The sequence below is a fragment of the Mobula birostris genome, chromosome 2 (assembly GCF_030028105.1).
Source record: "Mobula birostris isolate sMobBir1 chromosome 2, sMobBir1.hap1, whole genome shotgun sequence".
Lineage (NCBI taxonomy): Eukaryota > Metazoa > Chordata > Chondrichthyes > Myliobatiformes > Myliobatidae > Mobula > Mobula birostris.
The window spans coordinates 57,212,235-57,238,235 of NC_092371.1; the positions used below are offsets into that span (position 1 = coordinate 57,212,235).

Genomic DNA, 26,001 nt, shown 5'->3' on the forward strand with positions numbered 1-26,001 from the left:
GAAAGGGATTTTGGGATGACCATCAGATAGAGGGACATGGTGTTTACTGGCTAAAGTTTGTGTTAATAGGAAGAGGGATTAATTGGGAGTGGTTTATTCTACCAAATAATTCAACAGTTACATATGCTATACAAAAGAGTTTTGTCAGAAAATACTAAACAAGTGTGAACTTAAAATGCACTCTACAAAGTCCGTGTCTTCCTTCTGTAGGTCTCTAAGAGCATGTGAATCACTTAGGAATTGAAGGCTATGGAGTTTTTAATCCATTTTTCATGCTGCTACTAACTATTATCAGAAAACCACAGGTACGACTTACAGAGAGCTGTCTCAAGCACAAAAGAACAACTCAGATTGAGGTTAGAGGCAGAATCAGACGCACATCAACTCTGGAAGGTCTGCAGGCCATTACTTTCTACAGCGTGAAGCATAACATCGTGAATGGCAGTGATGCTTCACTCCCAGATGAGCTCAACACCTTTTATGCCGACTTTGAAAGGGAAAATAAAACTAAAGCCATGAGGATCCCTGTAGCATCTGGTGACCCTGTGATCTCAGAGGCTGATGTCAGAACATCTTTTAAGAGCGTGAACCCTCACCAGACGACAGGCCCCAATGGTGTACCTAGTAGGGCTCTGAAAACCTGTGCCAATCAACAGGTGGGTGTGTTCAAAGACATTTTCAATCCTTCATTGCTACAGTCAGAAATTTGCACCTGCTTCAAAAGGGCAACAATCACACTAGTGCCTGAGAAGAGTACGGTGAGCTGCCTTAATGACTATTGTCCAGTAGTGCTCACATCTATGGTGATAAAGTGCTTTGAGAGGTTGGTTATGGCTAGAATCAACTCATACCTAAGCAAGGACCTGGACCCAATTCAATTTGTCTGTCATCACAATAGGTCTACAGTGGATGCGATCTTATTGCCTCTTCACACAGCCTTGGATCACCTGGACAATACTGCTACTTCTGTCAGGCTGCTGTTTATTGACTACAGCTCAGCATTTAACACAATCATTCATACACTTCTGATCAAAAAGCTGCAAAACCTGGGCATCTGTACCTCCCGCTGTACCTCTCTACCTCCTCACCAGAAGACCACAGTCTGTGCGGCTCGGAAATAACATCTCCACCTCACTGTTAATCAACACTGGTTCACCTCAAGGATGTGTGCTTAGCCCACTGCTCTACTCTCTCTACACCCATGACTGTGTGGCAAGGCACAGCTCAAATGCCATCAATAAATTAGCTGATGACACAACTATTGTTGGCAGAAATTCAGATGGTGACAAGAATGCGTACAGGAGCGAAGTTGATCAGCTGGTTAAGAGATGTCACAGTAACAACCTTGCACTCAGTGTCAGTAAGACCAAAGAACTGATTGTGGACTTTAGAAAGGGTAAGATGAGGGAACACACACCAGTCCTCATAGAGGGATCAGAATTGGAAAGGGTGAGCAATTTCAAGTTCCTGGGTATCAACATCTCTGAGGATCTTTCCTGGGCCCAACATTTTGATACAGTTATAAAGAAGGCATAAGTCCAACTATATTTCATTAAGAGTTTGACAAGATTTGGTGTATCACCAAAGACACCTGCAAATTTCTACAGATATACTGTGGAGAGCATTCTAACGGGCTGCATCACCAACTGGTATGGGGGTTGGGGGGGTAGTGTTCACTGGACAGGATTGAAATAAGCTGCAGAAAGTTGGAAAATTAGTCAGCTCCATCAGCCAGGAGCCTCCTCAACATCCAGGACATCTTCAAGGAGCAATGCCTTGAAAAGGCAACATCCATCATTAAGGGCCCCCTCAACCAGGTCTCTTCTCATTATTACTATCAGGGAGGAGGTGTAGGAGCCTGAAGGCACATACTCAACAATTCAGGAATAGCTTCTTCCCCTCTGCCATCGATTTCTGAATGGATATTGAACCCATGAAAACTACTTTTTTTCTCTTTTTGCACTATTTCTTTAGAAGATTCATGGGAGAGACAACATCCCATTAGGTACGTGTGAACATTTGCCCAAACAGGGAAGCTGCAGGAGCTCGCACATGATCTAGAGAGGTATACCTGGCACTTTGTGGAACTCTCTGGAAAAACCTCAGTGAACATCTTACTGAGGAAAGCCATATACTATAATACAGTGGAGAATTTGACAACATGCCAATGATGTAGGGCTTCTTGTCAACTAGAATACAGTACTCGGGTGCTGCCCAGTATCCAGCAGCTAATTTCCATCCACTTAGAGCAGTACCTTTCAATATCACAGGCCTATGCACTAAAAATTGACTATGAAGATGACCAAGTGGAGGAATTCTATACCCAACTCCAAGGCATCATTGACAAGGTAGAAAAAAAGGACAGTCTAATCATCCGGGGGACTGGAATGCCAAGGTGGGTGCAGATGCACTGAAAGACTAGAAGGAATTTTGCGGCCCCTCCTGTAATGCCATAACTAATGGGTGAGGATTACGTCTACTTGTGTTCACCAGCTACAAAAACATTCTGCTTGTGAACGCGTTTGGAGAGCCCAAGATATCACAATGCTGAACCTGGCATGCCCCCAATGGAACACATCATAGCCAGACTGATAACATACTGATGGAGAGCTGGTTCTGGTCTGGGTTCAAGAGAGCCACAGCAAGGATGTTCCCAGCTGCTGATATTGGAAGTGACCATGACCTGGTGATAATGAACTTTAAAATCAGGCTGAAGAAAGTCTAGAAGCCCAAGAACATCAACTTGGAAAGACTGAAGGACCCTTCCATCGCCAAATACTTCAAAACAGTTGGTGGAATATTTATACCACTGTTGTTGGTTGAGAAAGAGGCTGAAACATTGACAGCTAAGTTCAATGAAGTGATGACAGAAACATCCAATAAAATACTTGGAAAGCACCATCTGAAAACCCATCACTGGGTAACAGAGGAGATCCTGGAAATGTGTGACACTAGAGGAGACTTGTAGAAAACTAAAAACACAACAGGAGCTGTAGTGTACAGGGAGATCAGCAAGAAGATCAGGAAAAATGTGATCAGGGCCAAGGAAGAATTGGTTGAGAGACAATGTGCAGAGATAGAAGATAGCCTGAACAAGAACAACATTAGGTGAGCATTTCCAAACCATCAATTGTGAAGGACCTCACTAAACAGAAACAGTTACAAGTCAGTACCATCCAAGACAAAGAAGGAAACTGTCTCATGGAAGATGAAGACGTTCTCAACAGATGGACTGAGTATTGTTCAGACCTTTACAAACCAGGATTCATCAATTGATGATGACCTTGCAGTTCTGCCGGAAGCAGTACAAACAGCCATAAGATTGCTGATGAATGGGAAAGCTGCAGGAATAGACAACATCCCGGCTGAGCTGAGAAAACATGGAGTGATAGACATCTTCACCAATATCTGCAACAAAATCTGGCAGACTGAAGAATGGCCAACACCCTGGACAAAATCACTCATTATCACTCTCTCCAAGAAAAGCAACTTGCAGCAGTGCCACAATTATAGAACCATAAGTCTTATCAGCCATGCAGGCAAAGTAATGTTGAAAGTCATCTTGAACAGATTGAAGAAGAAATAATCACCAAAGAGCAGGCTGGATTGAGAAGTGGAAGAAGTACAATAGAACAGATAATCAACCTCTGAGTACCCTGGGAGAAATACAACCAACTTCAACAGGACATTTTCCATGTGTTCATAGACTTCAAGAAGGCATTCAATAGGGTATGGCATGATGCACTCTGGGCCACAATGAAGAGATAAAACATGGGCCAGAAGCTGATCCAAACCATCAAGCAGTTCTACAACAAAGCAGGCAGTGTGGTACTTGTTCAAGGAACAGTTCGAGAGTGGTTCCACACATCAGTTGGAGTTCAATAAGGGTGCCTCCTTTCACCCATGCTGTTCAGCATTTTCCCAGAACAAGTCATGACAGATGCCCTGGAAGATCATATTGGCACAGATCATAACCAACTTCATAACTGTCAAGTGGACTCTCAAAGACCAGCATCATAACCAACCTCTGGTTCACCGATGATATTGATGGTCTAGCAGGAAGTGAGGATGAATTGGCCTGCCTTGTGAACTATCAGATATGGCATGGAGATCAGCGACAAGAAAACCAAGCTGATGAGAAGCAGTGACAAAAATCACAGATAGTGGTCAAGAACTAGAGACTGTCAATTGTTCAAGTATCTTGATGCCATCATCAATCAAGAAGGATCAAAGCCCTTGCAAGAACAACCCAAACAGCAGCAACGCCAAAAAGTTCTGTTTTAACTTCATCAGTCCACAGGACTTGTTTCCAAAATGCATCAGGCTTGTTTAGATGTTCCTTTGAAATTTATGAATAGAACTTTTTGGCCGCAATGAGCAAAGGTATGTTTGGAGAAAAAAGGATGCAGAATTTCATGAAAAGAACATCTCTCCTACTGTTAAGCACAGGGGTGGATCAATCATGCTTTGGGCTTGTGTTGCAGCCAGTGTCACGGGAAACATTTACTGGTAGAGGGAAGAATGAATTCAATTAAATATCAGCAATTCTGGAAGTAAACATCACACAGTCTGTAAAAAAGCCGAAGATGAAAAGAGGATGGCTTCTACAACAGGATAATGAACCTAAACACACCTCAAAATCCACAATGGACTACCTCAAGAGGCTCAAGCTGAAGGTTTTGCCATGGCCTTCACAGTTCCCTGACCTAAACATCATCGAGAATCTGTGGATAGACCTCAAAAGAGCAGTATATGCAATACGGCCCAATAATCTCACAGAACTAGAAGCTTTTTGCAAGGAAGAATGGGCGAAAATCCCCCAAACAAGAATTCAAAGACTCTTAGCTGGCTACAAAAAGCGTTTACAAGCTGTGATACTTGCCAAAGGGGGTGTTACTAAGTACTGCCATGCAGGGTGCCTAAACATTTGCTTCGGGCCTTTTTTTCCTTTTTTGTTATTTTGAAACTGTAAAAGATGGAAATAAAAAAGTTTTCTTGCTTAAAATATTAAAGAAATATGTCATCTTTAACTTTATGCCTTTTGGAAATCAGTTCATCTTTTACTCGCTTAGCTATTCACAGTAACAGAAATTTTGACCAGGGTTGCCCAAACTTTTGCATGCCACTGTATGCTCTCCATCTTTGTGTATGCATGCGAATCATGGACTTTGACAGCAGAACTGCAAAAGAAGATCCAGGCAGTAGAAATGAGATGCTTCAGAAGGCTTCTCAGCATCTCCTATACAGACCATGTCTCAGACAACAAAGTACAAAGAACATCGTCCAGTACATGAGGCAAGACAATGATCTACTGTCCACAGTAAAGAAGAGGAAACTGAGATGGTATGGCCATGTAACAAGATCAAGTGGACTCTCAAAGACCATTCTTCAGGGAACGGTGCAGGGGAAAAGAACAAGGGGCAGACAGGGGAAGAAATGTGCAGATGACTTTGCAGAGTGGACTGGAGAGAGCTTTGCCACAACCCAGGCACTCGTCCACAACCGTGGAGATGGAGGCAATGGGTGCAGCACTCATCTTTGCAGGGCCCCTTTGATCCAGGTGGCTTGTGGGATCCATAACCATATTTAATTAAACTTTAATTTATATATATATATACTTGTAATTTACAGTTTTTATTATTACACATCGCAATGTACTGCTGCTGCATAACAACAAATTTCACGATATCTGCCAATGATACTAAATCTGATTTTGATCTTAATTTTGATTCTGATCTTATTCTGGTACCCAAATCCTTTATGTAATTAAGTTCATCATAACCCCTTTGCTACATCTGGCCCTGGACCTCTTTACTACCATTTAGAGCACCAGTCTTTTCAGGTGTGGCGAAACTTCACCTGCGAATCTGTCACGGTCACCTATTGTATCCAGTGTTCTGGATAGAGCCTCCACTGCACTGTTGAGAGTCAATGTAGATTGGGATTCCCTTTACTGAGCACTTTTGCTCTGCCTGCTACAAATGGGTGGATCTCCCAGTGGCCATTCATTCCAATTCTACTTCCCATTCCCATTCTGACATGTCTGTTCATGAACTGCTCTACTGCCACAGTGAAAACATACTCAGGTCGGAGGAACAGCACCTCATATACTGTCTGTGAAACTTCCAACATGGTGGCAAGAACATTAATTTGTCTCGCTTCTGCTAATTTCTTCCCACCCCCCCCATCCTTCTGTCTTTTTCCATTCTCTATTCTGGTGCCCCTCGCACACCTTTTCTTTGCCTAACCAGCTTATCACTTCCCTCTGGTTCCCCTCCACCATCCTTTTCTTCGGTGGTCCACTTCCTCTCCTATTAGTTTCCTTGTTCAGCCCCTTATCTGGTCCACTTATTATCCACCCCCCACAGCTTCTTACTTCACTGTCTCTCTCCTCCCCACCCCACCCACTATCTACCTTTCCTCTCACCTGGTTTCACCTAACACCTGCCAGATTGTACTCTTTTCTCTCCTGCCACTTTCTTATTCTGGTTTCTGCCCTTCCTTTCCAGTTCTGATGAAGGGTCTTGGCCCAGAAAGTTGACCGTTAATTCTCCTCCATAGATGCTACCTGACAGATTAGACAGATTAGATTCAAATTTTTTTTCTGATCACACATACATCAAAATATACAGTGCCTATAAAAAGTATTCACCCACCCTTGGAAGTTTTCATGTTTTATTGTTTTATGACATTAAATCACAGTGGATTTAATTTAGCTTTTTTTGACACTGATCAACAGAAAAAGACTCTTTTGTGTCAAAGTGAAATTAGATCTCTACAAAATGATCTAAGTTAATTGCAAATATACGAGGGGTGATTGATAAGTTCTTGGCCTAAGGTAGAACGAGTCAATCTTAGAAAACCTGGCACATTTATTTTTCAACATAGTCCCCTCCTACATTTATACACTTAGTCCAGTGGTCGTGGAACATACGGATCTTGGACCTCCAGAAAGTGTCCACAGCAGGGGTGATTGATAAGTTCGTGGCCTAAGGTAGAAGGAGATGAGTTATACAGCTCTCGTTACATGCACACGCAGTTCCACTATTTGAGTGATTATGCAGAAAGTTTGAAGTTAATAATTCATCTGGGGTGATTGATAAGTTTGTGGCCTAAGAGAAGGAAATGAGTTATTAACGCCAAACTTAGGCCATGAACTTATCAATCATCCCTCGTAAAGCACAAAATAATTGATTGCATGAGTATTCACCCCCTTCAGGTCAGTATTTAGTGGAGGCACTTTTAGCAGCAATTACAGCCTTGAGTCTGTGCAGATAGGTCTCTATCAGCTTTGCACATCTGGACACTGCAATTTTGCCCCATTCTTCATTACAAAACTGCTCAAGCTCTGTCAGATTGTATGGAGGATGATGAGTTAACGGCCCTTTTCAAGTCCAGCCACCAATTCTCAATTGGATTGAGGTCTGGACTCCAACTTGGCCACTCCAGGACATAAACTTTGTTGTTTTTAAGCCATTCCTGTGCAGCTTTGGCTTTATGCTTGGCGTCATAGTTCTCTTGCAGACTGCATCATGTTTTCCTCTGGGAATTCCTTGTATGTTGCTGCATTCATTTTACCCTTTACCTTCACAAGCCTTCCAGGGCCTGCTGCAGTGAAGCATCCCCACAGCATGAGGCAACCACCACCATACATCACAGTAGAGATGGTGTGTTTTTGATGATGTGTGGTGTTTGGTTTATGCCAAACATAGCTTTTTGTCCTGGTGAAGGGTTTCAGCCTGAAACATCGACTGTACTTTTTTCCATAGATGCTGCCTGGCCTGCTGAGTTCCAGCAGCATTTTGTATGTGTAGCTTGGATTTCCAGCATCAACAGATCTTCTCTAGTTTGTGATAGCATTTAGTCTGATGGGCAAAAAGCTCAATTTTGGTTGCATCAGACCATAGATCCATCTTCCAACTGACTTCAGAATCTGCCACTTGCCTTCTGGCAAACTCTAGCTAAGATTTCACATGAGCTTTTTCCAATAGCTGTTTGCTCTTTGCCACTTTCCCATAAAGCTGCGACTGGTGAAGCACCCAACAGTTATTGTATGAACAGTCTCTCCCATCTCAGCTACTGAAGCTTGCAACTCCTCCAGAGTTGTCATAGGTCTCTTGGTGGCCTCACTCACTTGCACTGTCACTCAGTTTCTGAGGACAGCCTGCTCTAGGCAAATTTACAGCTGTGCCATATTCCTTCCATTTCTTGATGATTGACTTGACTGGACTCCAATGGATATACAGTGAGTTGGAAACGTTCATGTATCCATCTCCTGACCTGTGCTTTTCAATACCCTTTTTGCAGAGCTGCTTAGAGCTTTGTTTTGTTTTTATTGTTGTTTTTGCCAAGATACTGACTCACCAGCAGTTGGAACATCCAGATACAGGTGTACTTTTATTATTATCAGTTGAAACACTTTGACTGCACACAGGTCTCATAAAACAGATCTCCATTTAACTAAAACCAATTGGCTGCACCGTTGATGATTTGGTGTGTCATGTTAAAGGGGGTGAATACTTATGCAATCAATTATTTTGTGATTTATATTTGTAATTAATTTAGATCACTGTGTAGAGATCTATTTTCACTTTGACACGCAAGAGACTTTTTCTGTTGATCAGTATCAAAAAAAATTAAATTTACTGTGATTAAATGTTGTAAAACAATAAAACATGAAAACTTCCAAGGGGTTGAATACTTTTTATAGGCACTGTACAGTGAAATGAATTGTTTGCATTCACAACCAACACACTCAGGTATGTGCTGGAGGCAGACAACAAGTGTCACAATATATTCTTGCACCAATTTAGCATGCCCACCCCCCACAAATCTGCCTATTTTGTGTGGGTTAAGATTTCCAGCACCTTAGGAATCTCTCATGTTATTATTGTGTCATGCTGACTCAAAATAAAAACTATTCTCTAAGTGCAATCGTATTAGCAACAAATGAAAAGTGAGCAACACTAGGTAACACAGCCCCTCATGGCTGCCATATTGTTATAAATGAACTTTTGATCAATTCCACTTTCCAAATATTCTTGATTCCTTTGTATCTGGAAGTGCATTACTTTAAGCTTTGAACATGCTCATTGAGTGTCCGTTGCTCTTAGTGGTAGAGAACTCTAAAAATACACAACTTTCTGAGTGAATAGTTTTATCCTTTCTCCATCTTACATGGGCAGCCCTGTTGTTGAGATTGCAACCCACAGTTCTGGACAAGCCCCCTGAGAATTTTACATTATTTGATAAGATCACCTACTATCATTGCAAACTCTAGGGAAAATAGGACTGTCCAATAGATCCTTCTACATAGGATAGCCTTTTTGATTCACGAAAATATCCTGACAGATAGGCAAATGTAGTTTTACTTCTACAGGTGACACAGTGTCCATTAACTACCGGAAAGGAACAGTATACCTCTCAATGCCTAATTGAAAATGACATCATGATTACTGCAGAAGCTGGAAAGTGAATTTGACATTCAAATAATAATGGACAATCAGATATCATTTTATTTGGATGACTGGATTAATCCCTAAATTGTCCCATGTTTTAGTAAGGGTCTGGATCTTTAAATAAAGAAAAATGGAGTTTAATAAGCTATTATTTCAAATACTTAATAACTGAACCAAAATTATTCTGCTCAAGTATAAATTATTTATTTCTATTAGGTCCTTGATCTGTCCGGTGATATCGTTAAATTTTCCTCCCTGAATTCTGAGCCCTTAAACCTAAACCAGTTCAAAATAATCATAGACAGCAGGTAAAGTCTCTGTGGGCCAAAAGGTATACTTAATACAGTAGATTACTGTGTGTTCTCTTGCACATTATTTTCTCACAAATCCATAAACATTCTTGTCATTGTTCTGATCAAATGAGTCCTCTCCCCGCAGATAAACAGAATAGTAATGAAGTTATTTCAAAAGGCAGTCAGGTTTGGAATAGATTCGCAAAGCTAAAAATTGTACATAACATATAACTGCAATCTGCTTCCACAAGAAGGACAAGGACAAAGATGGCAAGTGTGTTGGAATACCACTACCAATAGCTCACTCTTCAAGCTGCATATCATCCTGAACTGGGAGTGTACCTCAACCCTCCACATTGGCTTTTCTGCTCTATCAGTGACTTATTTGGTGCTGCATCCTGCATACATGTGGATTCCTTAATTTTATTATCTTTGCCACTAACTTCCACCCTGTCCTTAAGTTCACTTGGACTACTTATGATATTTCTTTTCCTTTTTTGGATTTCCTTGTTACTCTCTCTAGGGGTAAACTATCCGTTGCTTTCTTTTATAAAACTGCTGACTCCCACAGCTACTTGGAGTATGTCTTCTCTTACCGTCTCTTATGATGATGCCACTTTTTCTCTCAGTTTCTTCTTCTGTATTATCAAGATGAGACTTCCTGTTCTAGGACTTCTGAAACATCATTCTTTTTCAGGAAATGTGGTGTCCCCTCTAATGTAGTTAATGGAGCCCTCACTTATATTTTCCTCTATTTGTTGGAATTCTGCTCTCAAACCCAGTATATCAATATATTGTACTTTGCCTCTGAAATTTATTCTATTTTAATCAATAGGATCAATGTCAGGGTCAAGTCCAAATGCTGTGTGTCTGGGAATGAATTTCTACAGTATGTAGTCTAGATATTATCACATTTGCTAGTTGTGGAAACTTGCTATCTGTAATCTGGCTACCTCATTTCTAACATTACAATAGAATTACATTCATTAGTAAATTATTTGGAAATTTGGGATATTTTTCGCACATGTACTGATATACAGTGAAAACATTGATTTGCATGCCATCCGTAAAGATAATTTCATTGCATCAGTGCATTAAGGAAGTACAAGGAAAAACAATAGCAGAATGCAAAATAGATTGTTGCAGAGAAAACACAGGTACACAAAAAGATGCAAGGCTATAACTCGGTAGACTGTGAGGTCAAGAGTCCATCCTGTTGTACTAGGGAACCATTCTATAGCTTTATAACGGTGGGATGGAAGCTGTCCTTACTAGCACATTTACATTGGGCCTGGTGCTACGTACTTTCAGGTCTTAGTATCTTTTGACTTATGGGAGGGGAATATCTGGGGTGGGTGGGGTTTTTGATTATGCTGGTTGCTTGTTGAAGCAATGAGAATCCATGGAGAGGAAGCTAATTTCCATGATTTGCTGAGCTATATACACGACTCTTTGTATTTTGGGGAGGGGGGGGTGGTTTCCAGCAGATCAGTAGCCATATCAAGCTGTTGTGCATCCAGACAGGAGGTTTTTTATGGTGTATCTACAAAAATTGGTGAGGGTCAAAAGAGGTGTTGCAAAATTTCTTTAACCTCCTTGAGGAAGTAAATGTGCTAGTAAGCTTTCTTAGCTATAGTCTATGTAGTTTGACCAAGATAGCCATTTGGTGATTTTCCACTTCTAGGAACTCAATACTCTCAACCCTCTTGACCTCATCACCATTGATATAAATGGGACTGTGTACATTGCCTGCTTTTTGAAGTCAGTGAACAGCTCTTTTGTAGAAAAGGTTAGACATTGGAGAAACCATGCCATTTGGCCCTCTGTCTCCTTCATGCATAGTGAGTCATCATTATTTGATTTTCGACCCACGATGATGTATCATCCACAAACTTGTACAGGGAGTTAGAGCAAAGTCTAGCAACAATAAGTAGAAGGCCAAGGACAGCTATGGGATATCTTGAAAGGACAGGAACAATACCGTATTCTTTCTTTCATCGCAATTCTCCTGAATTAGAGCTATTAAATACCATGGTTGATAAATGATTATTTAGTCATCGCTGCTGATTCCAGTAAGACTTCAGCAGAGGAAAAGGAGGCAGAGTGGATAATGGGCAGATCTTCTATCACAGTGCTAGCAGGATGTAAATGTGTATCCTCATGGTTCCTGCACGGTCATGAGCCTAAGCTGTTAGCTGCCACTTGCTGCTCTGGTGGACCTTTGGAGTCCAGTGGGACATTGTGAACTTCCATTGGTTACTCATCTCTAAGACTTACTGTTTGCTAAGCCTCCACTGAGTATAGACCGCAGATTTCTATATGCAGGTGAATGAGAATTTCCAGCTGATAGGAAATAAGGTAAATGGAGTTACATTATTATTAAAATTTAATTAGTTTTGAATTTATTTTAAAATATTTAAATGAAGCTATTTCACTACTACAGCAAGTTAGGAATTAGGGAAGGTATCAACAATCATCTTAAATCTTACCATGAAAATGAAAATTTGGATGATGGAATCATCTAAAGCATTATATGAAGGCAGTCCATGATCTGCACTAGGTGTCTGCATTGATTTTGTTCATTTACAGTCAATCAAAAGGACATGGTAGATTAATTCCTCTATCGATAACTAATAGGAGTTGTATAGAACTGTAGTAGTATTGAGAATGTTCTAATTTGTTCTGTATGTCATTTAAATACTCAACTAAATAGAAGATTTTTTTTTACACCTTTTAACTATTTCCATGGAATTTTGGCTAATTGGGGTAGCTGTTTAATTGGGCCAAAATGTCTATGTCCCAATTAACTGGAATCCTCTATATAACGTTTTTAAATGTAGTATTTGGTGCATTTTCGGTAACCATATAAGCAGGGCTTCAATTTCTTCAGTCTTAACATAAAACCCCAGAAACTTCATAAAACCCCAGAAGCACCAATTTTATATTTTCCACCAATTAAATATCAAGTGGTCAATAAATGGCAAATATGTAAAATTTCTCTTTGGCTTTTAGAATGTTATGCATAGTTTTCAAAATATGCGGTGATAGGTATGATTTTTCTTTGGGCTGTGTTGGCCAATGTTCTAGTAGTGACAGAAGAATAAAAGCACCAGTTGACATAAGGGTGGGAGTGCTGGCAGGGGGAACAAAGGATGTGTCCCAAGTCATGAAATAAAATGAGGGTTTTGCTGAAGCATAACACTCTGGGATTTTGCTGTAGTGTTGTGCCACCCTGCAGAAATTTTGTGAACGGTTTTCAGTGTGTGACAAAATAGCTAATAATGTAGCTAACAAAAACCTGTGAGACATTATAATTAATGGTCACTTTCTGCAGGAAAATTATTTCTTGGTAGATCAGAAAGAAGACTTATTTTAATTGTCATGGACATTTAAATAAAACACCAGGATGAATGAAATGATCCACTACCTTCTTAAAAAGGGTAGAGTTAAGGCCAGACTTACTCACCTAACTCGTGCCAGGGTTTGTCTAAAGGTTCCTTTAAAATCAGGGTAAATATATTTCAAATTAAAGAACAGCTTTGTTATGAAACTTCAAGAATCAGTGTATAGATAATTTACTTCCTCCCATGACTATTGTTATTTTGACATCTATTGAGGCCAACATTGGCTGCATTTTTTACAGGTGCTCTCTTTTAATAACTAAAGTTGTCAAACAAAAACACCAAAACTTCAATCCTTACATGTAATAATGAAATTCATATATAAATTTTTGTCTATTTTTATTTATGGGATGTGGGCATAGCTGGTAAAGTCAAAATCCATTGCACATATCTAAACTGCCTTTGAATCCATGTAATGAAGGCATGCCCAGAGAACTGATCCACAATTTAGATTCAGTAATGATGAATGAATGGTATTGTGTTCCCAATCAAGATACTGTCTAGAATTATTACTACTTTGTGCTACTTTCTTAATGATTCATCATCTAACAGAAATAACATGTTATTGTTTTCATTGTTAAACACATTTTAATATTATAGAGCTCACTATAGTCATATGGTAGATTTATTGGATAGTGAACTCTATGTTGAACACAACAGCCTGTCAAAACATGTTGGAGCATGTCAGGTTACGCCCTTTTCAGGGCTACATCCTCCATTTAACACCCCCATTCAATTTATTGCATATCTTGCAGGTTCACACATCGAAATGTTCTTTTATGAAAAATCACTTCTGCACTGAGCTCTTCTTTAGTGATACTAGTCTGATGAGATCAATCTTGCAACACTGATTTCTGACTGTATGACTCATAATTGGGGAACTCTGTCACAAGATCATTATTACCATGTTCAGCAATCAGTACAGCTTTATTTGCAAACCAATACTCTGAAAACATGTTAATCTCAATAAAAAGTAATAAATGTTTAGGGAGAAATCCACTAAATGAGATTTGTCATTAGTAGTTCATTTATTAATTAATTTTGGTCATATCATTGAATGGTTGATGTGAAAAAATATTCTAAGGTTTCTACAGCAAGGAGTCATTGAGGAAGAGGATATAGCCACAGTTTTCAGTAAAGTATAGAAGCAATAAAATAGCAATTACTTAGGACCTTTGATAACCAAAGTATATTTGGAAGTACTTTACTGCCAATGAAGTTCATACGAAATGTGGTGATAACTCCAATGTAGTAGGTCATGGATGGCTTGCACAAATGAAGAGACCGCAGTAATCTGATACTACTGTTCAACTGCCAATGTAATTTAGTTTCAAATTATGCAATAGATATTTTTGGTTTATTAATCTGAGTAAGTGCAATGATAAAAAATTTAATATTTAATCACATTTTAAAATTGCTGGAACTTAGGCTCTGAAAACCCTTTGTTGTTCATTGTGGAAAACACCAGCAGTATGCCAGAAATGTGAGAGTGTCAGGAGGCAGAAGTGAGTGTTGTTGCTATTAGTAAGGAGAAGGTGCTTGGAAAGCTGGAAGGTCTGAAGGTAGGTAGGTCGCCTGAACCTGATGTACTACACCCCAGGGTTCTGAAAGAGGTAGCTGAAGAGATTGTGGAGGCATTAGTAATGAGGTTTCAAGAATCACTAGATTCTAGAATGATGCCAGAGGAATGTAAATTTGTAAATGTCACTTCACTCTTTAAGAAGGGAGTGAGGAAAAAGAAAAGACATTATAGAATAGCTACCCTGACTTCAGTGGTTGGAAAGATGTTGGAGCCCGTTATTAAGATGAGGTTTCGGAGGACTTGGAGGCAAATGATAAAATAGGCCAAAATCAGCATGGTTTCCTGAAGGAGAAATCTTGCTTGACTAATCTGTTTGGATTATTTGAGGAAATAACAGGCAGGATAGACAAAGGAGAGTCAGTGGATGTTGTTTACTTTGATTTTCAGGACTTTGACAAGGGACACATGAGGCTGTTGATCAGGAGCTCATGGTAGTATAGTAAAGATACTAGCAGGATAGAAGATTGTCTGGCTGCCAGAACTCAAAGAGTTAGAATGAATGGAGGCTTTTCTGGTTGGTTGCCAGTGCCCAGTGGTGTTCAGCACGGATCAGTGTTGTGACCATTTCTTTTCATATTATATGACACCAAATTGGATGACAGAATTAATTAGATTAGATTAGATTAGAATTGATGGCTTTGTGGCCAAGTTTTTGGACAATAGGTGGAGGGGCAGAAAGTGTTGAGTAAGCAGGGAGTCTGCAAAAAGACTTAGACAGATTAGGAAATAGACAAAAAAAAGTGGAAGGTATAATGTAGTGTAGGGAAGGGCATTGTCATGCACTTCGGTAGAAGGAATAAAAACATATTTTCTAAACGGGGAAGAAAAGGAGCAAAGGTACTTGGGAGTCCTCATGCAGGATTCCTTAAAAACTTGCAGGTGGTAAGGAAGGTAAACACAATTTTAGCATTCATTTTGAGAGGACTTGAATACAAAAGCAAGGATGTAATGCTGAGGCTTTATAAGGTATTGGTCAGGCCACACTTGGCGTATTGTAAGCAGTTTTGAACTCTATGTTTAAGAAAACATTACTAGAATTGGAGAGGGTCCGGAGGAGGGTCAGGAGAATGATTCCGGGAATGAAAGGGTTAGTGCATGAGGAATCTTTATTAATGGTTCTAGGCCTATACTCAGGAGAAGAACAAGGGGGGAATCTCATTGAAATGTATTAAATATTGAAAGGCCAAGATAGAGTGGATGTAGAGAGGAAGTCTCCTAAAGTGTGGGAGTCTAGGACCAGAGTGCACAAACTAGGAATACAAGGACGTCCTTTTAGAACAGATATGAGAAGGAACTTCTTAAGTCAGAAGATGGTAAATCTGTGGAATTCATTGCCACAGACTGCTATAGAGACCAAGCAATTGCATATATTTAAACAGGAGGTTGATAGGTTCTTGATTAGTTAGGTCGTCAAGGTTTTCCGGAAGAAGATAGGATAATGGGATTGAGAGGTATAATAAACCAATCATGATGGAATGATGGAGCAGACTTGATTGGCCGAATGGCCTAATTCTGCTCCATTGTCATATGATCTTATGTACTTCGTGTCTTCTACTTCTAATTGATGACAATTTCTTGCTTCAGTCATTTTACCTTTTGTGAGGAGAGAAGGTTGGGATTTTAGGTTTTTCTGAACTGATGTGTTCATGGAAAAGGAACAGCTGGCTCTCCTAGGTTAGTAGGAATTCTTGAATTGTATTCCCAGCCCTACCATCTGAACTGATGCTGATAAACAACCATTGTGCTGGTGAAGACTCCAATTTCAAGGGCTGCTGTGGCACCAGTACCATTGCTATGTACCTACTACTTTTTGAGTGTGGGGAAAATAATCTCTCCATTTTACTGAAGCTTTGGGAGATCTGGGTGAAGGTAATGTGGTGGGATTAAGAATAGCATTCCAGCAATGTTGAACCTGCCTAAAAGAATTAATTGATAGACTGCAAATGGGAAGAGCATTGCACATTCCACTGATTTTGAAACCAGAATTTGATTTTATGCTCCCAGAAAGCATTTTTTGAAATCTCCTTGAAGTGTGATCGTGCTCACCCAGTTATAGTCTGCTCTGATAAGTATTTTGGAATAAAATTGCAAGGCAAATCACAATCTTCATTGCTAGTTTTTAATCATTGTCTCTCTGTTAACAATTGTAAGGGGACAACTTCACTGAGCTTCACTTGCCCCATCATTGAAATGTTCCCACAACCAATGGAAACACTTTCAATGATTCTTCATATCATGTTCTCAATATTTATTGCTTATTTATTTATTATAAGTAAACTCCACTCTCTCTGCACCAATCCCAACCTCACATCAAACGGCAGAAAAGCTGGTGCAGTTGCACTGTGGCAGACTGAGCTCTACCTTGCTGAGGCCAGGTGATAACTCCCAGACATCTCCTCACATCTACCTTTTCAAGTGGACACCATTCTGGACCATCAGAAAACTGTCTTCAACACCATCACTGACCTTATCAACTCTGGAGAACTCCTATCCACTGCCACCAAACTCATACTTCCCTTACCCTGCACTGCTCGCTTCAACCTCCCACCTAAAGTCCACAAACCTGACTGTCTAAGTAGGAGTTTTGTCACTACCTGCTCCTGCCCCACTGACTCCATTCTATCCCCCTTGGTTCAATCCCTTCCAACGACACTTCTGTTGCTTTCGCTCTCCTCAGCAACTTTCAATTCCCTGGCCCCTACTGCCTCATTTTCAACATGAATGTACAGTCCCTATACAGTTCTCTCCCCAATCAAGAGGATCTTAAAGCTCTCCTTTGTCAATAAAAGAACTAACAAGTTCCCCTCCACCACCACCATCCTTCTATTGGCAGAACTGGTCCTCATCCTCAACAATTTTTCCTTCAGCTCCTCCCACTTTCTCTGGACTCGACGGGTAGCCATGGCTACCTATATAGGGCCCAGCTATGCCTGCATTTTCTTTAGTTATGTAGAACAGTCTATGTTCCAAGCCTTCCCTGGTAATGTTCCCCAACTCCTCCTCTACTACAATGAAGACTGCATTGGTGCTGCTTCATGCACCCGTGCTGAGCTTGTCAATGTTATCAACTTTGCCTCTAAGATCCACCCTGCCCTTAAATTCACTTGGTCCATTTCTGACACCTCCCTCCCTTTCTTGATCTCTCTGTATTCATTTTTGATGACAAACTGTCAACCAATTTCTTTATAAGCCTACTGATTCCCACACTATATTTACTATACCTCTTCCCACCTTGTCTTGTGTAAAAATGCTGTTCCCTTTTCTCAGTTCCTTCGTCTCCACCACATGCATTTCCAGGATATGGCTTTCCTTTCCAGGATATCTAAGATGTCCTCCTTCTTCAAAGAATGTGTTTTCCCTTTCTTCACCATTGCTGCTGCTCTCACTCACACCTGCTCCATTTCCCAAACATCCGCGCTCACCCCGTTTTCCCACCACTTTAACAGTGATAGAGGTCCTCTTGTGTTTACGTACCATCCCATAAATCTCTGCATCCAACACATCATCCTTTGCAATTTCAGCCATCTCCAAAGGGATCCTACCACCAAACCTCCACCTTCCCCTCCCCACCTCCCTGCTTTCCACAAGGATTGCTTCATTCATGATTCCTTTGTCCATCAGCTCTCCCCACTAATTTCCCTTTTGGCACATCCCTGCATGCAGCTAAAGTGCTACATCTGCCATTTATCTTCTCCCTCATCTCCATTCAGGGCCCCTAACACAGGTAAGGCAACATTTCACCTGTGAATCTGCTGGGTCACGTCACCTATTGTGCCCGGTGCTCCCAATATGGCCTCCTGGTGTGTAGCCATCTGTGTAGCCTCCAACTCAATGGCATGAATATTGAAAACAACAGGAATTCTGCAGATGCAGATGGCATGAATATTGATTTCACCTTCCAGTAAAAAAAATCACTCCCCCTCCCCTCTTCTTCTATTCCCCACTCTGGCCTCTTACCTCTTCTCACCCGCCTATCAACCACCGCCCCCCCTCCACTCACCCGGGTCCCCTCCTCCTTCTCTTACTCCTGTGGTCCACTCTCCTCTCCTATCAGATTCCTTGCTCTCCAGCCCTTTATCTGTGCCCTCTTGTGCTAGCCATTTCAGCCCTGGGAAAAAGCCTCTGACTATTCACACCATCAATGCCTCTCATCATCTTATACACCTCTATCAGGTCACCTCTCATCCTCCGCCACTCCAATGAGAAAAGGCTGAGTTCATTCAACCTATTCTCATAAGGCATGCTCCCCAATCCAGGCAAAATCCTTGTAAATCTCTTCTGGCACCCTTTCTATAGTTTCCACATCCTTCCTGTAGTGAGGTGACCAGAACTGGGTACAGTACTCTAAGTGGGGTCTGACCAGGGTCCTATATAGCTGTAACATTACCTCTCAGCTCTTAAGCTCAATCCTATGATTAATGAAGGCCAATGCAGCGTATGCCTTCTTAACCACAGAGTCAACCTGCTCAGCAGCTTTGAGTGTCCTATGGATGGACTTGGACCCCCATATCCCTCTGATCCTCCACATTTCCAAGAGTCTTACCATTAATACAATATTCTGTCATTATATTTTTCCTACCAAAATGAACCACCTCACACTTGAACTCCAGCTGCCACTTCTCAACTCAGTTTTGCATCCTTTTAATGACCGACTGTAACCTCTGACAGCCCTCCACACTATCCACAACACCCCCAACCACTGTGTCATCAGCAAATTTACTAACCCATGACTCCACTTCATCACCCAGGTCTTTTATAGAAATCACGAAGAGATGGGGTCCCAGAACAGATCCCTGAGGCACACCACTGGTCACCAACCTCCATGCAGAATATGACCTGTCTACAACCACTCTTTGCCTTCTGTGGGCAAACCAATTCTGGATCCACAAAGCAAGGTCCCCTTGGATCCCATGCCTCCTTACTCCTTCCTCTCACTTCTCCTTTTTAACTCTGGTGTTTCCCCATTCCTATCCAGTCTTGAAGAAGGGTCTCAGCCCAAAACATTTCCAGTTTAATCATTTCCATAGATGAATTGAATTGACTATTTCTTACATCCTTCACATACATGATGAGTAAAAATCCTAATGTTACGTCTCCATTCTAAATGTCAAATGTGCAATCATTGTAATTTATAATAATTTATCATGAATAGAACAGTCAAGGTAAAACATAGAAATACACTCAAATCAGCTTGAGTTAATCAGTCTGATTGCCTGGTGGAAGAAGCTGTCCTGGAGACTGTTGGTCCTGGCTTTTATGTTGTGGTACCATTTCCCAGATGGTAGCAGCTGGAATAGATTGTATTTGGGGTGACTCGGGTCCCCAGTAATCCTTCAGGCCCTTTTTACACATCCTGATTCATGGGAAGTTCACAACTGCAGATGTGCTGGGCTGTCCGCACCACTCTCCGCAGAACCCTGCGATTAAGGGAGGTACCCATACCAGGCAGTGATGCAGCCAGTCAGGATGCTCTCAATTGTCCCTGTAGAAAGTCCTTAGGATTTGGGGGCCCATACCAAACTTCCTCAACTGTCTGAGCTGAAAGAGGTGCTGTTGTGCCTTTTTCACCACACAGCTGGTGTGTACAGACCACATGAGATCCTCAGTGATGTGAATGCCGAGGAACTTAAAGCTGTTTACCCTCTCAACCCCAGATCCACTAATGTCAATGGGGTTAGCCCATCTCCATTCCTTCTGTAATCCACAACCAGCTCCTTTGTTTTTGTGACGTTGAGGGAGAGGTTGTTTTCTTGACACCACTGTGTCAGAGAGATGCTGCCTGAGCTGCTGAGTTCCCCCAGCATTTTGTGTGTGTTACTCTGGATTTCCAGCATCTGCAAACTTTCTCGTGTTTATTATTATTTTTTCTTTCTTATTGTATTTGCACAGTTTGTTGTCTTTTGCACTCTTTCATTGGTGTGGTCTTTCATTGATTCAATTACGGTTTATTATTCAATCATGGATTTATTGATTACTCCCATAAGAAAATAAATCTTGGGTCTGTATATAGTGACATGTATGTAGTTTGATAATAAATTTACTTTGAATTTTGATTAGCAATAGAGAATTACTTACTCTTCCATCTCCTCATTCACTTTCTCCAACAACACAGTATCTGGTGACTATGCAATATACGCTTTTTTTAATCAGTACCTCTATTTAACATACTTAAGGCATATTCTTTCATGAGTTTCTCTCCAATCAAACATACTAAATTTGCTTGAGAGTAATTAAAGGCTTGACTTAATTAACCAAATATCGTGTTAATTTTGAACACTTAATAAGTATAATGTTAGTATTCATTAAGACAGAATGAAGGATGGTATTAGCTTTGACAATGTTTTGTTGAGCATTTTGGCATATGAAAAGCAGCTTTTCTGTGTCTTTGCTTTAGTGTTTCTGATAATAGTCCAAACGATTACGCCTTTTTTACTACATTTCAAGATTTGAATATTGATATCCTTGTATGTTATTTTGCATGTTCTTATTATGATGACCCGCTTTTTTACTAAATAACTCCATTTTTCTTTGTATGCATATTGTTTCTATGGATACCATCTGAATTCCTTTTCCCTCAAAGCACTTGCTCAGTTTCATCTCCATGCCTTTGAAAATCTAGTTAATTTTTTATTTTCTCTCAATGACCCACAACTCTTGTTGCATTTCAGCTTGGTATCAATAAAATTCCCTCTCCAGGTTGTGAAAATCCTTTTTATGTTCAGGGTTTTTTAAAACAAATGACAATATACCATAATTCAAAGGTGATAATTACCTGGTCTTGTTTGAAAGGTCTATCACGTTGTCTTACAAGTTATAAGATTTTTAGGATGTGAAGAGAAAATAACCTAAACAATTTCCACAAAGTGGTACTCCACCAATTCTGAAAAGCACGTCGGAAGTTAAATGGAATTGTTCTTTAGTGATATGAAGATGGTGTTCAGTTGTTAAACTCTTTGAAATTCAAAGCAGAACTACAGACTATTTTTGTTATTAAAATAATAATGGAATACTTTGAGAAATTAGTTAATTTTAATGGCAGTTGTAATTAGTGCTTTGATGTCATAACAATTGGTTACATAGTGTACTGCACTTATTATTCCAATATTACAAACAGAAGCAATAAATGTGGGTTTTACACTCTGCTCAATAATGCTTGCTTCTTATTAGTCAAACACCTTGGTATTAAAATCTTCATTCCTGTTTTAAGATGGCCTTGGCATTCCCTACCTCAATGATTTTCATAGCATGACAGTCTTCAGATTATAGTGGCCTTTCAGTTTTGCCCTCTTGAACTTCTCATCTCCAGTTCTTACATTACCATTCCAAGCAGCCCACCAGCTAACTAGGCCTGAGATTCTGGTATTCTTTCCCTAAATTTTATTGATATCTTTTCTCCTCCATCAAGAACTTCCTTAAAATTTACACCATCCACCATAATAACATTTTATCTGTCTTACTGTCAAATTAAAATAAGGATGAAATGATGTTATGGTGACACAAAAATTATCATTGAATATCATGCCCTGTATCTAGGTGTCAAGTGAAGCTATACAGTGCTGTAAACTCAGTCAACTCCATCACGGACACGAGCCTCCATAGTATCCAGGATATGCCTTGTTCTCATTGTTACCATCAGGACTGAGGTAGAGAAGCATGAAGGCACACAGTCAATGATTTAAGAACAACTTATTCCCCTCTGTCATCCGATTTCTGGATGGACACTGAACCCATGAACACTACCTCTCTATTAAAATTTCCAATTTTGTACTATTTAACTATTTAATATATATAATTCATGGCTTTTTTCCATTATTATGTATTGTTTTGTACCACTGCCGCAAATTTCACGACGTTTAGGTGATATGAAACCTGATTCTGATTCTGTTCTGAGGTAAATATTTTTTCTCAGTCAATAAATGAACCTTCATCCCCTCCCAGCTACTTTGAACTTTTGCAGATACTATTATGAAGTGTTTTTGTCTTTAAAATATGAGAAAGTTTGAATGAAGTTCATTGAGATACTTTATTAGAGTCACTCCATAAATGAAAATCACTGTTATCAGTAAAGATTGGACAAAGTTCAGACAGTTTTCCCTACCTTGGCAGCATCCTCTGGTCAAAAACATTAATAAACTTAGAGATCAACCACTACATGAGTCGTTTTAGTGGAGCCTACGCAAGATTAAGGAAAAGAGTCTTTGAAGACCACAACCCACAGGTCATGCTCTTCGAAGACTCTTACATAAACTTTTGGTTTATAGAGCAGTTGTCCTTCCTATATTACTATATGGTGCTGAATCATAGACCACCTATAGTAGCCAGCAGAAAGTTCTGGAACAATATCACCAAAGATCCTTATAAAAGATTTTGAGGACCAGTTGGAAGGATAGATGCAATAACACCTGTGTTCTGGAGGAGGCCAACATGAACAGCTTCTCCGATGGAGAGGTCATATCATCTGGATGCCTAATTCACGTATCCTCAAATAGATCCTTTATTCGTAGTTGAAGGAAGGTCAATGAGCTCCTGGATAGCAAAGGAAATGCTTCAAAGATAGCATCAAAACCAACCTGAAGAAATTCAACATTACATCTAAAAACTGGGAAGACATTGCATTCAATAGATACACCTGGAGTTAATCTATTCAAGAGGGAGAACATGAGAACAATCTCTGCTGTGCTGCTAAGAACAAGTGGCAGCTGCAAAAGGAGAGACTGAACAAACACAGCCACCATATAATTGTGCCCACACTGCACCAGAATATGTGGATCCCCAATCAGCCTCTTCACCCACTTGAAGACCCACCAATAGACAACCCCTTAGGAGAACATCATACTCAACTTGAGTGATCACACTAAATCAGGGTGCAGTGAACCTCTTTGCTCACGTGAAGTTCTCAGAATAAACAGTATACATGTTAGTAATAAATACAGCAGTAAGCATAAAAGGAGGTGAAAAAAAGGCCAAAAAGCTTCCAGCTGGAGGAAGAGCTAATGAGATTACAGATCAGAAGGATTTTAAAACTTCCAAAAGACTCTACTAGAACAACATAAGTGGAGTTCCTTGAAGAGTATATAAGAGCTTTGATTTTCTTGGACAGAAGGCTCCCTGTTACATGCTTTCAGGAACGTTATGTCCCTGAATACCTTTACCCTCAGCTTTTTCTGGGCTGCCACGGGGGAAATCAGCTATTCTGGAGTTCACAATCTGCCTATAAATTCATAAGAGTCATAGCACTAAAACAAACCCTTTAGCTCTGCATGTTTATTCCAACCTTCTCGCCCTTGCACTACTCCCATTAATCCACATTAGGTCCACATCCTTACATACCTTGCTTCTTTAAATGTCTGGTTAAACACTTCTTAAATGTACTGTAATGTTTCTGTCTAGTTTCACCATCTCCTCCAGCAGTTTATTCCAGATATCAACCTGTGTACAAAAAAACTTTCCACTCAGAACCTCTTTAAAACCTTTTCTTCTCACGTTAATAGTATGCCCTCTTCTTTTTGTGACGAGAATACACATAAAATTAAGATGTTTGCTGGCCTGGGCTTGCACCAGTGGCATCAGCAAGTGGTCTGCCACCTGTCCTCAGGGGAAGGAGAGATAAGGAACAATGGAGCAGCATCTGGAGATGTGTAATGAAGGGACGGGAGAGAAAGCTGTCTGGAGCGGCTCCCCCTTTGAACCCTGAACTGTTTTAAGTGATGGACAGGCGATACCCAGCAGGGGGATAAAAAGGGATAGGTTCGCTAAGGCAGGACACACGACACCCGAGGTAACGAGACCCTGGAAGCGGTGCGCCTCTCACGAGTCGGTGGGAAGTACCGGACCTTAAACGCACAGGGTGGAAAGGTACGATCAGCGGGAACCCGGTGTGTGTCCACCCTCGCTTGGGTGCCGGGTTCACTGCAGAGGATCGACCGCATCTGGAGGAGGGGTCACAGTTGGTGACCTCAGGTGACATCACCAAGGACCTGCCCGAAAGCTGCTTGTGAGCAAATATCACCGGTCTGTGAGTGGAAGCCGTTTCTGAATGATCAGTCATTCCCGTTCTCTCTCTCTCTCCCCCCACGTTGTCCAACGCCATGGCAACGATTACTGCGAACTGAACTAAATTGGACTGAACTTTTGTGTCACTTTGAAATTTGGTCATTTACCCCTAGACAACGATAGAGCTTGATTGATGCTGTTATCTTAATTCTGTGCACGTGTGTTTATCATTGCTGAACTGTTGCATTTATTATCCTTTCGATTACTGTGTTGCTTGTTTCTTTAATAAAACTTTCTTAGTTCTAGTAATCCAGACTCCAACTGAGTGATCCATTTCTGCTGGTTTGGCAACCCAGTTACGGGGTACGTAACATTTTAATTCCCCCAACAGTGGGAAAAGGATTCTGGCTACCTTCCCTGTTTGTGCCTCTTCATTGTCATATTTCTCTATCAGGTCATCCCTCAGCTATACTTACTCCAAGGAAACTAGCCCAGACTTTCCAATTTGCCTCCGTAATTAAAGTCCTTCAATCCAGACAACATCCTGATGAATCTCCTCTGCACTCTCTCCAGCACAACCACATCCTTCTTATATTGAATTGACCAGAACTGTACAGAATTCAATAGTATAATGCTTTTTGCAGCATTATTAAGTTGCTAATTTTTTTTTCTCGTGTGAAGAGTGATAGTGACAGAAATTCAGCTGATCCTTCCAGGCAATATCACATTTGCATTCCTCTTGAAGAAGAGAAGTTTGTTCACTTTTTCTGCCAGTTACATTGCTGCTTTTGAAAACCTCCATAACAAATTTGTATTGTCTGCATGCATATTTTGCCAAAACTACCTACTTTAAACATTGTATGTCCTTAGGAAGCTAAAACAGCATCCTTTTTCCTGACCCCTAATTGCCAACATTCCTTAGAGTATATATATATTTTTTTCTTTATCATTTAGCCTCTGCCATGTTAATGGGTGATGAGCCAGAAGTCACAATAATCTTTAACATACAAAATGTCAAGCTTGGAGCTATAGACACAAAACTGTCAAATCTAATAAACTGGACCAATAAAAATATAGCTATGATCTAATTGAGTTGATGTTCCTTGGTCTTGTCCAAACCTATTCATGTCATACTGACAAATATGCAGTTTAAAAAAAACACAATTATTAACTTCCAGTCTTTTTACTAGGAGAGAAGATGATGATCGAATTAGAAGGCCATCTCACAATATTATAATGGAAAACATGGAGAACTGTGAACCAAGGTAAGTTGA

At 40.4% G+C, this 26,001-nt stretch overlaps 1 protein-coding gene across 3 annotated transcripts in view; it reads left to right on the forward strand.

Annotated features, from left to right (window-relative positions):
* LOC140186831 (regulator of G-protein signaling 20-like) overlaps nt 1-26,001 on the forward strand; it is a 140,225-nt gene that overhangs the window by 89,790 nt on the left and 24,434 nt on the right. For all 3 annotated transcript variants that reach the window (XM_072241463.1, XM_072241452.1, XM_072241472.1), the window contains exon 3: nt 25,918-25,992. In XM_072241463.1, coding sequence (XP_072097564.1) covers nt 25,918-25,992 — 75 coding nt within the window. The remainder of the gene's footprint in view (nt 1-25,917; nt 25,993-26,001) is intronic.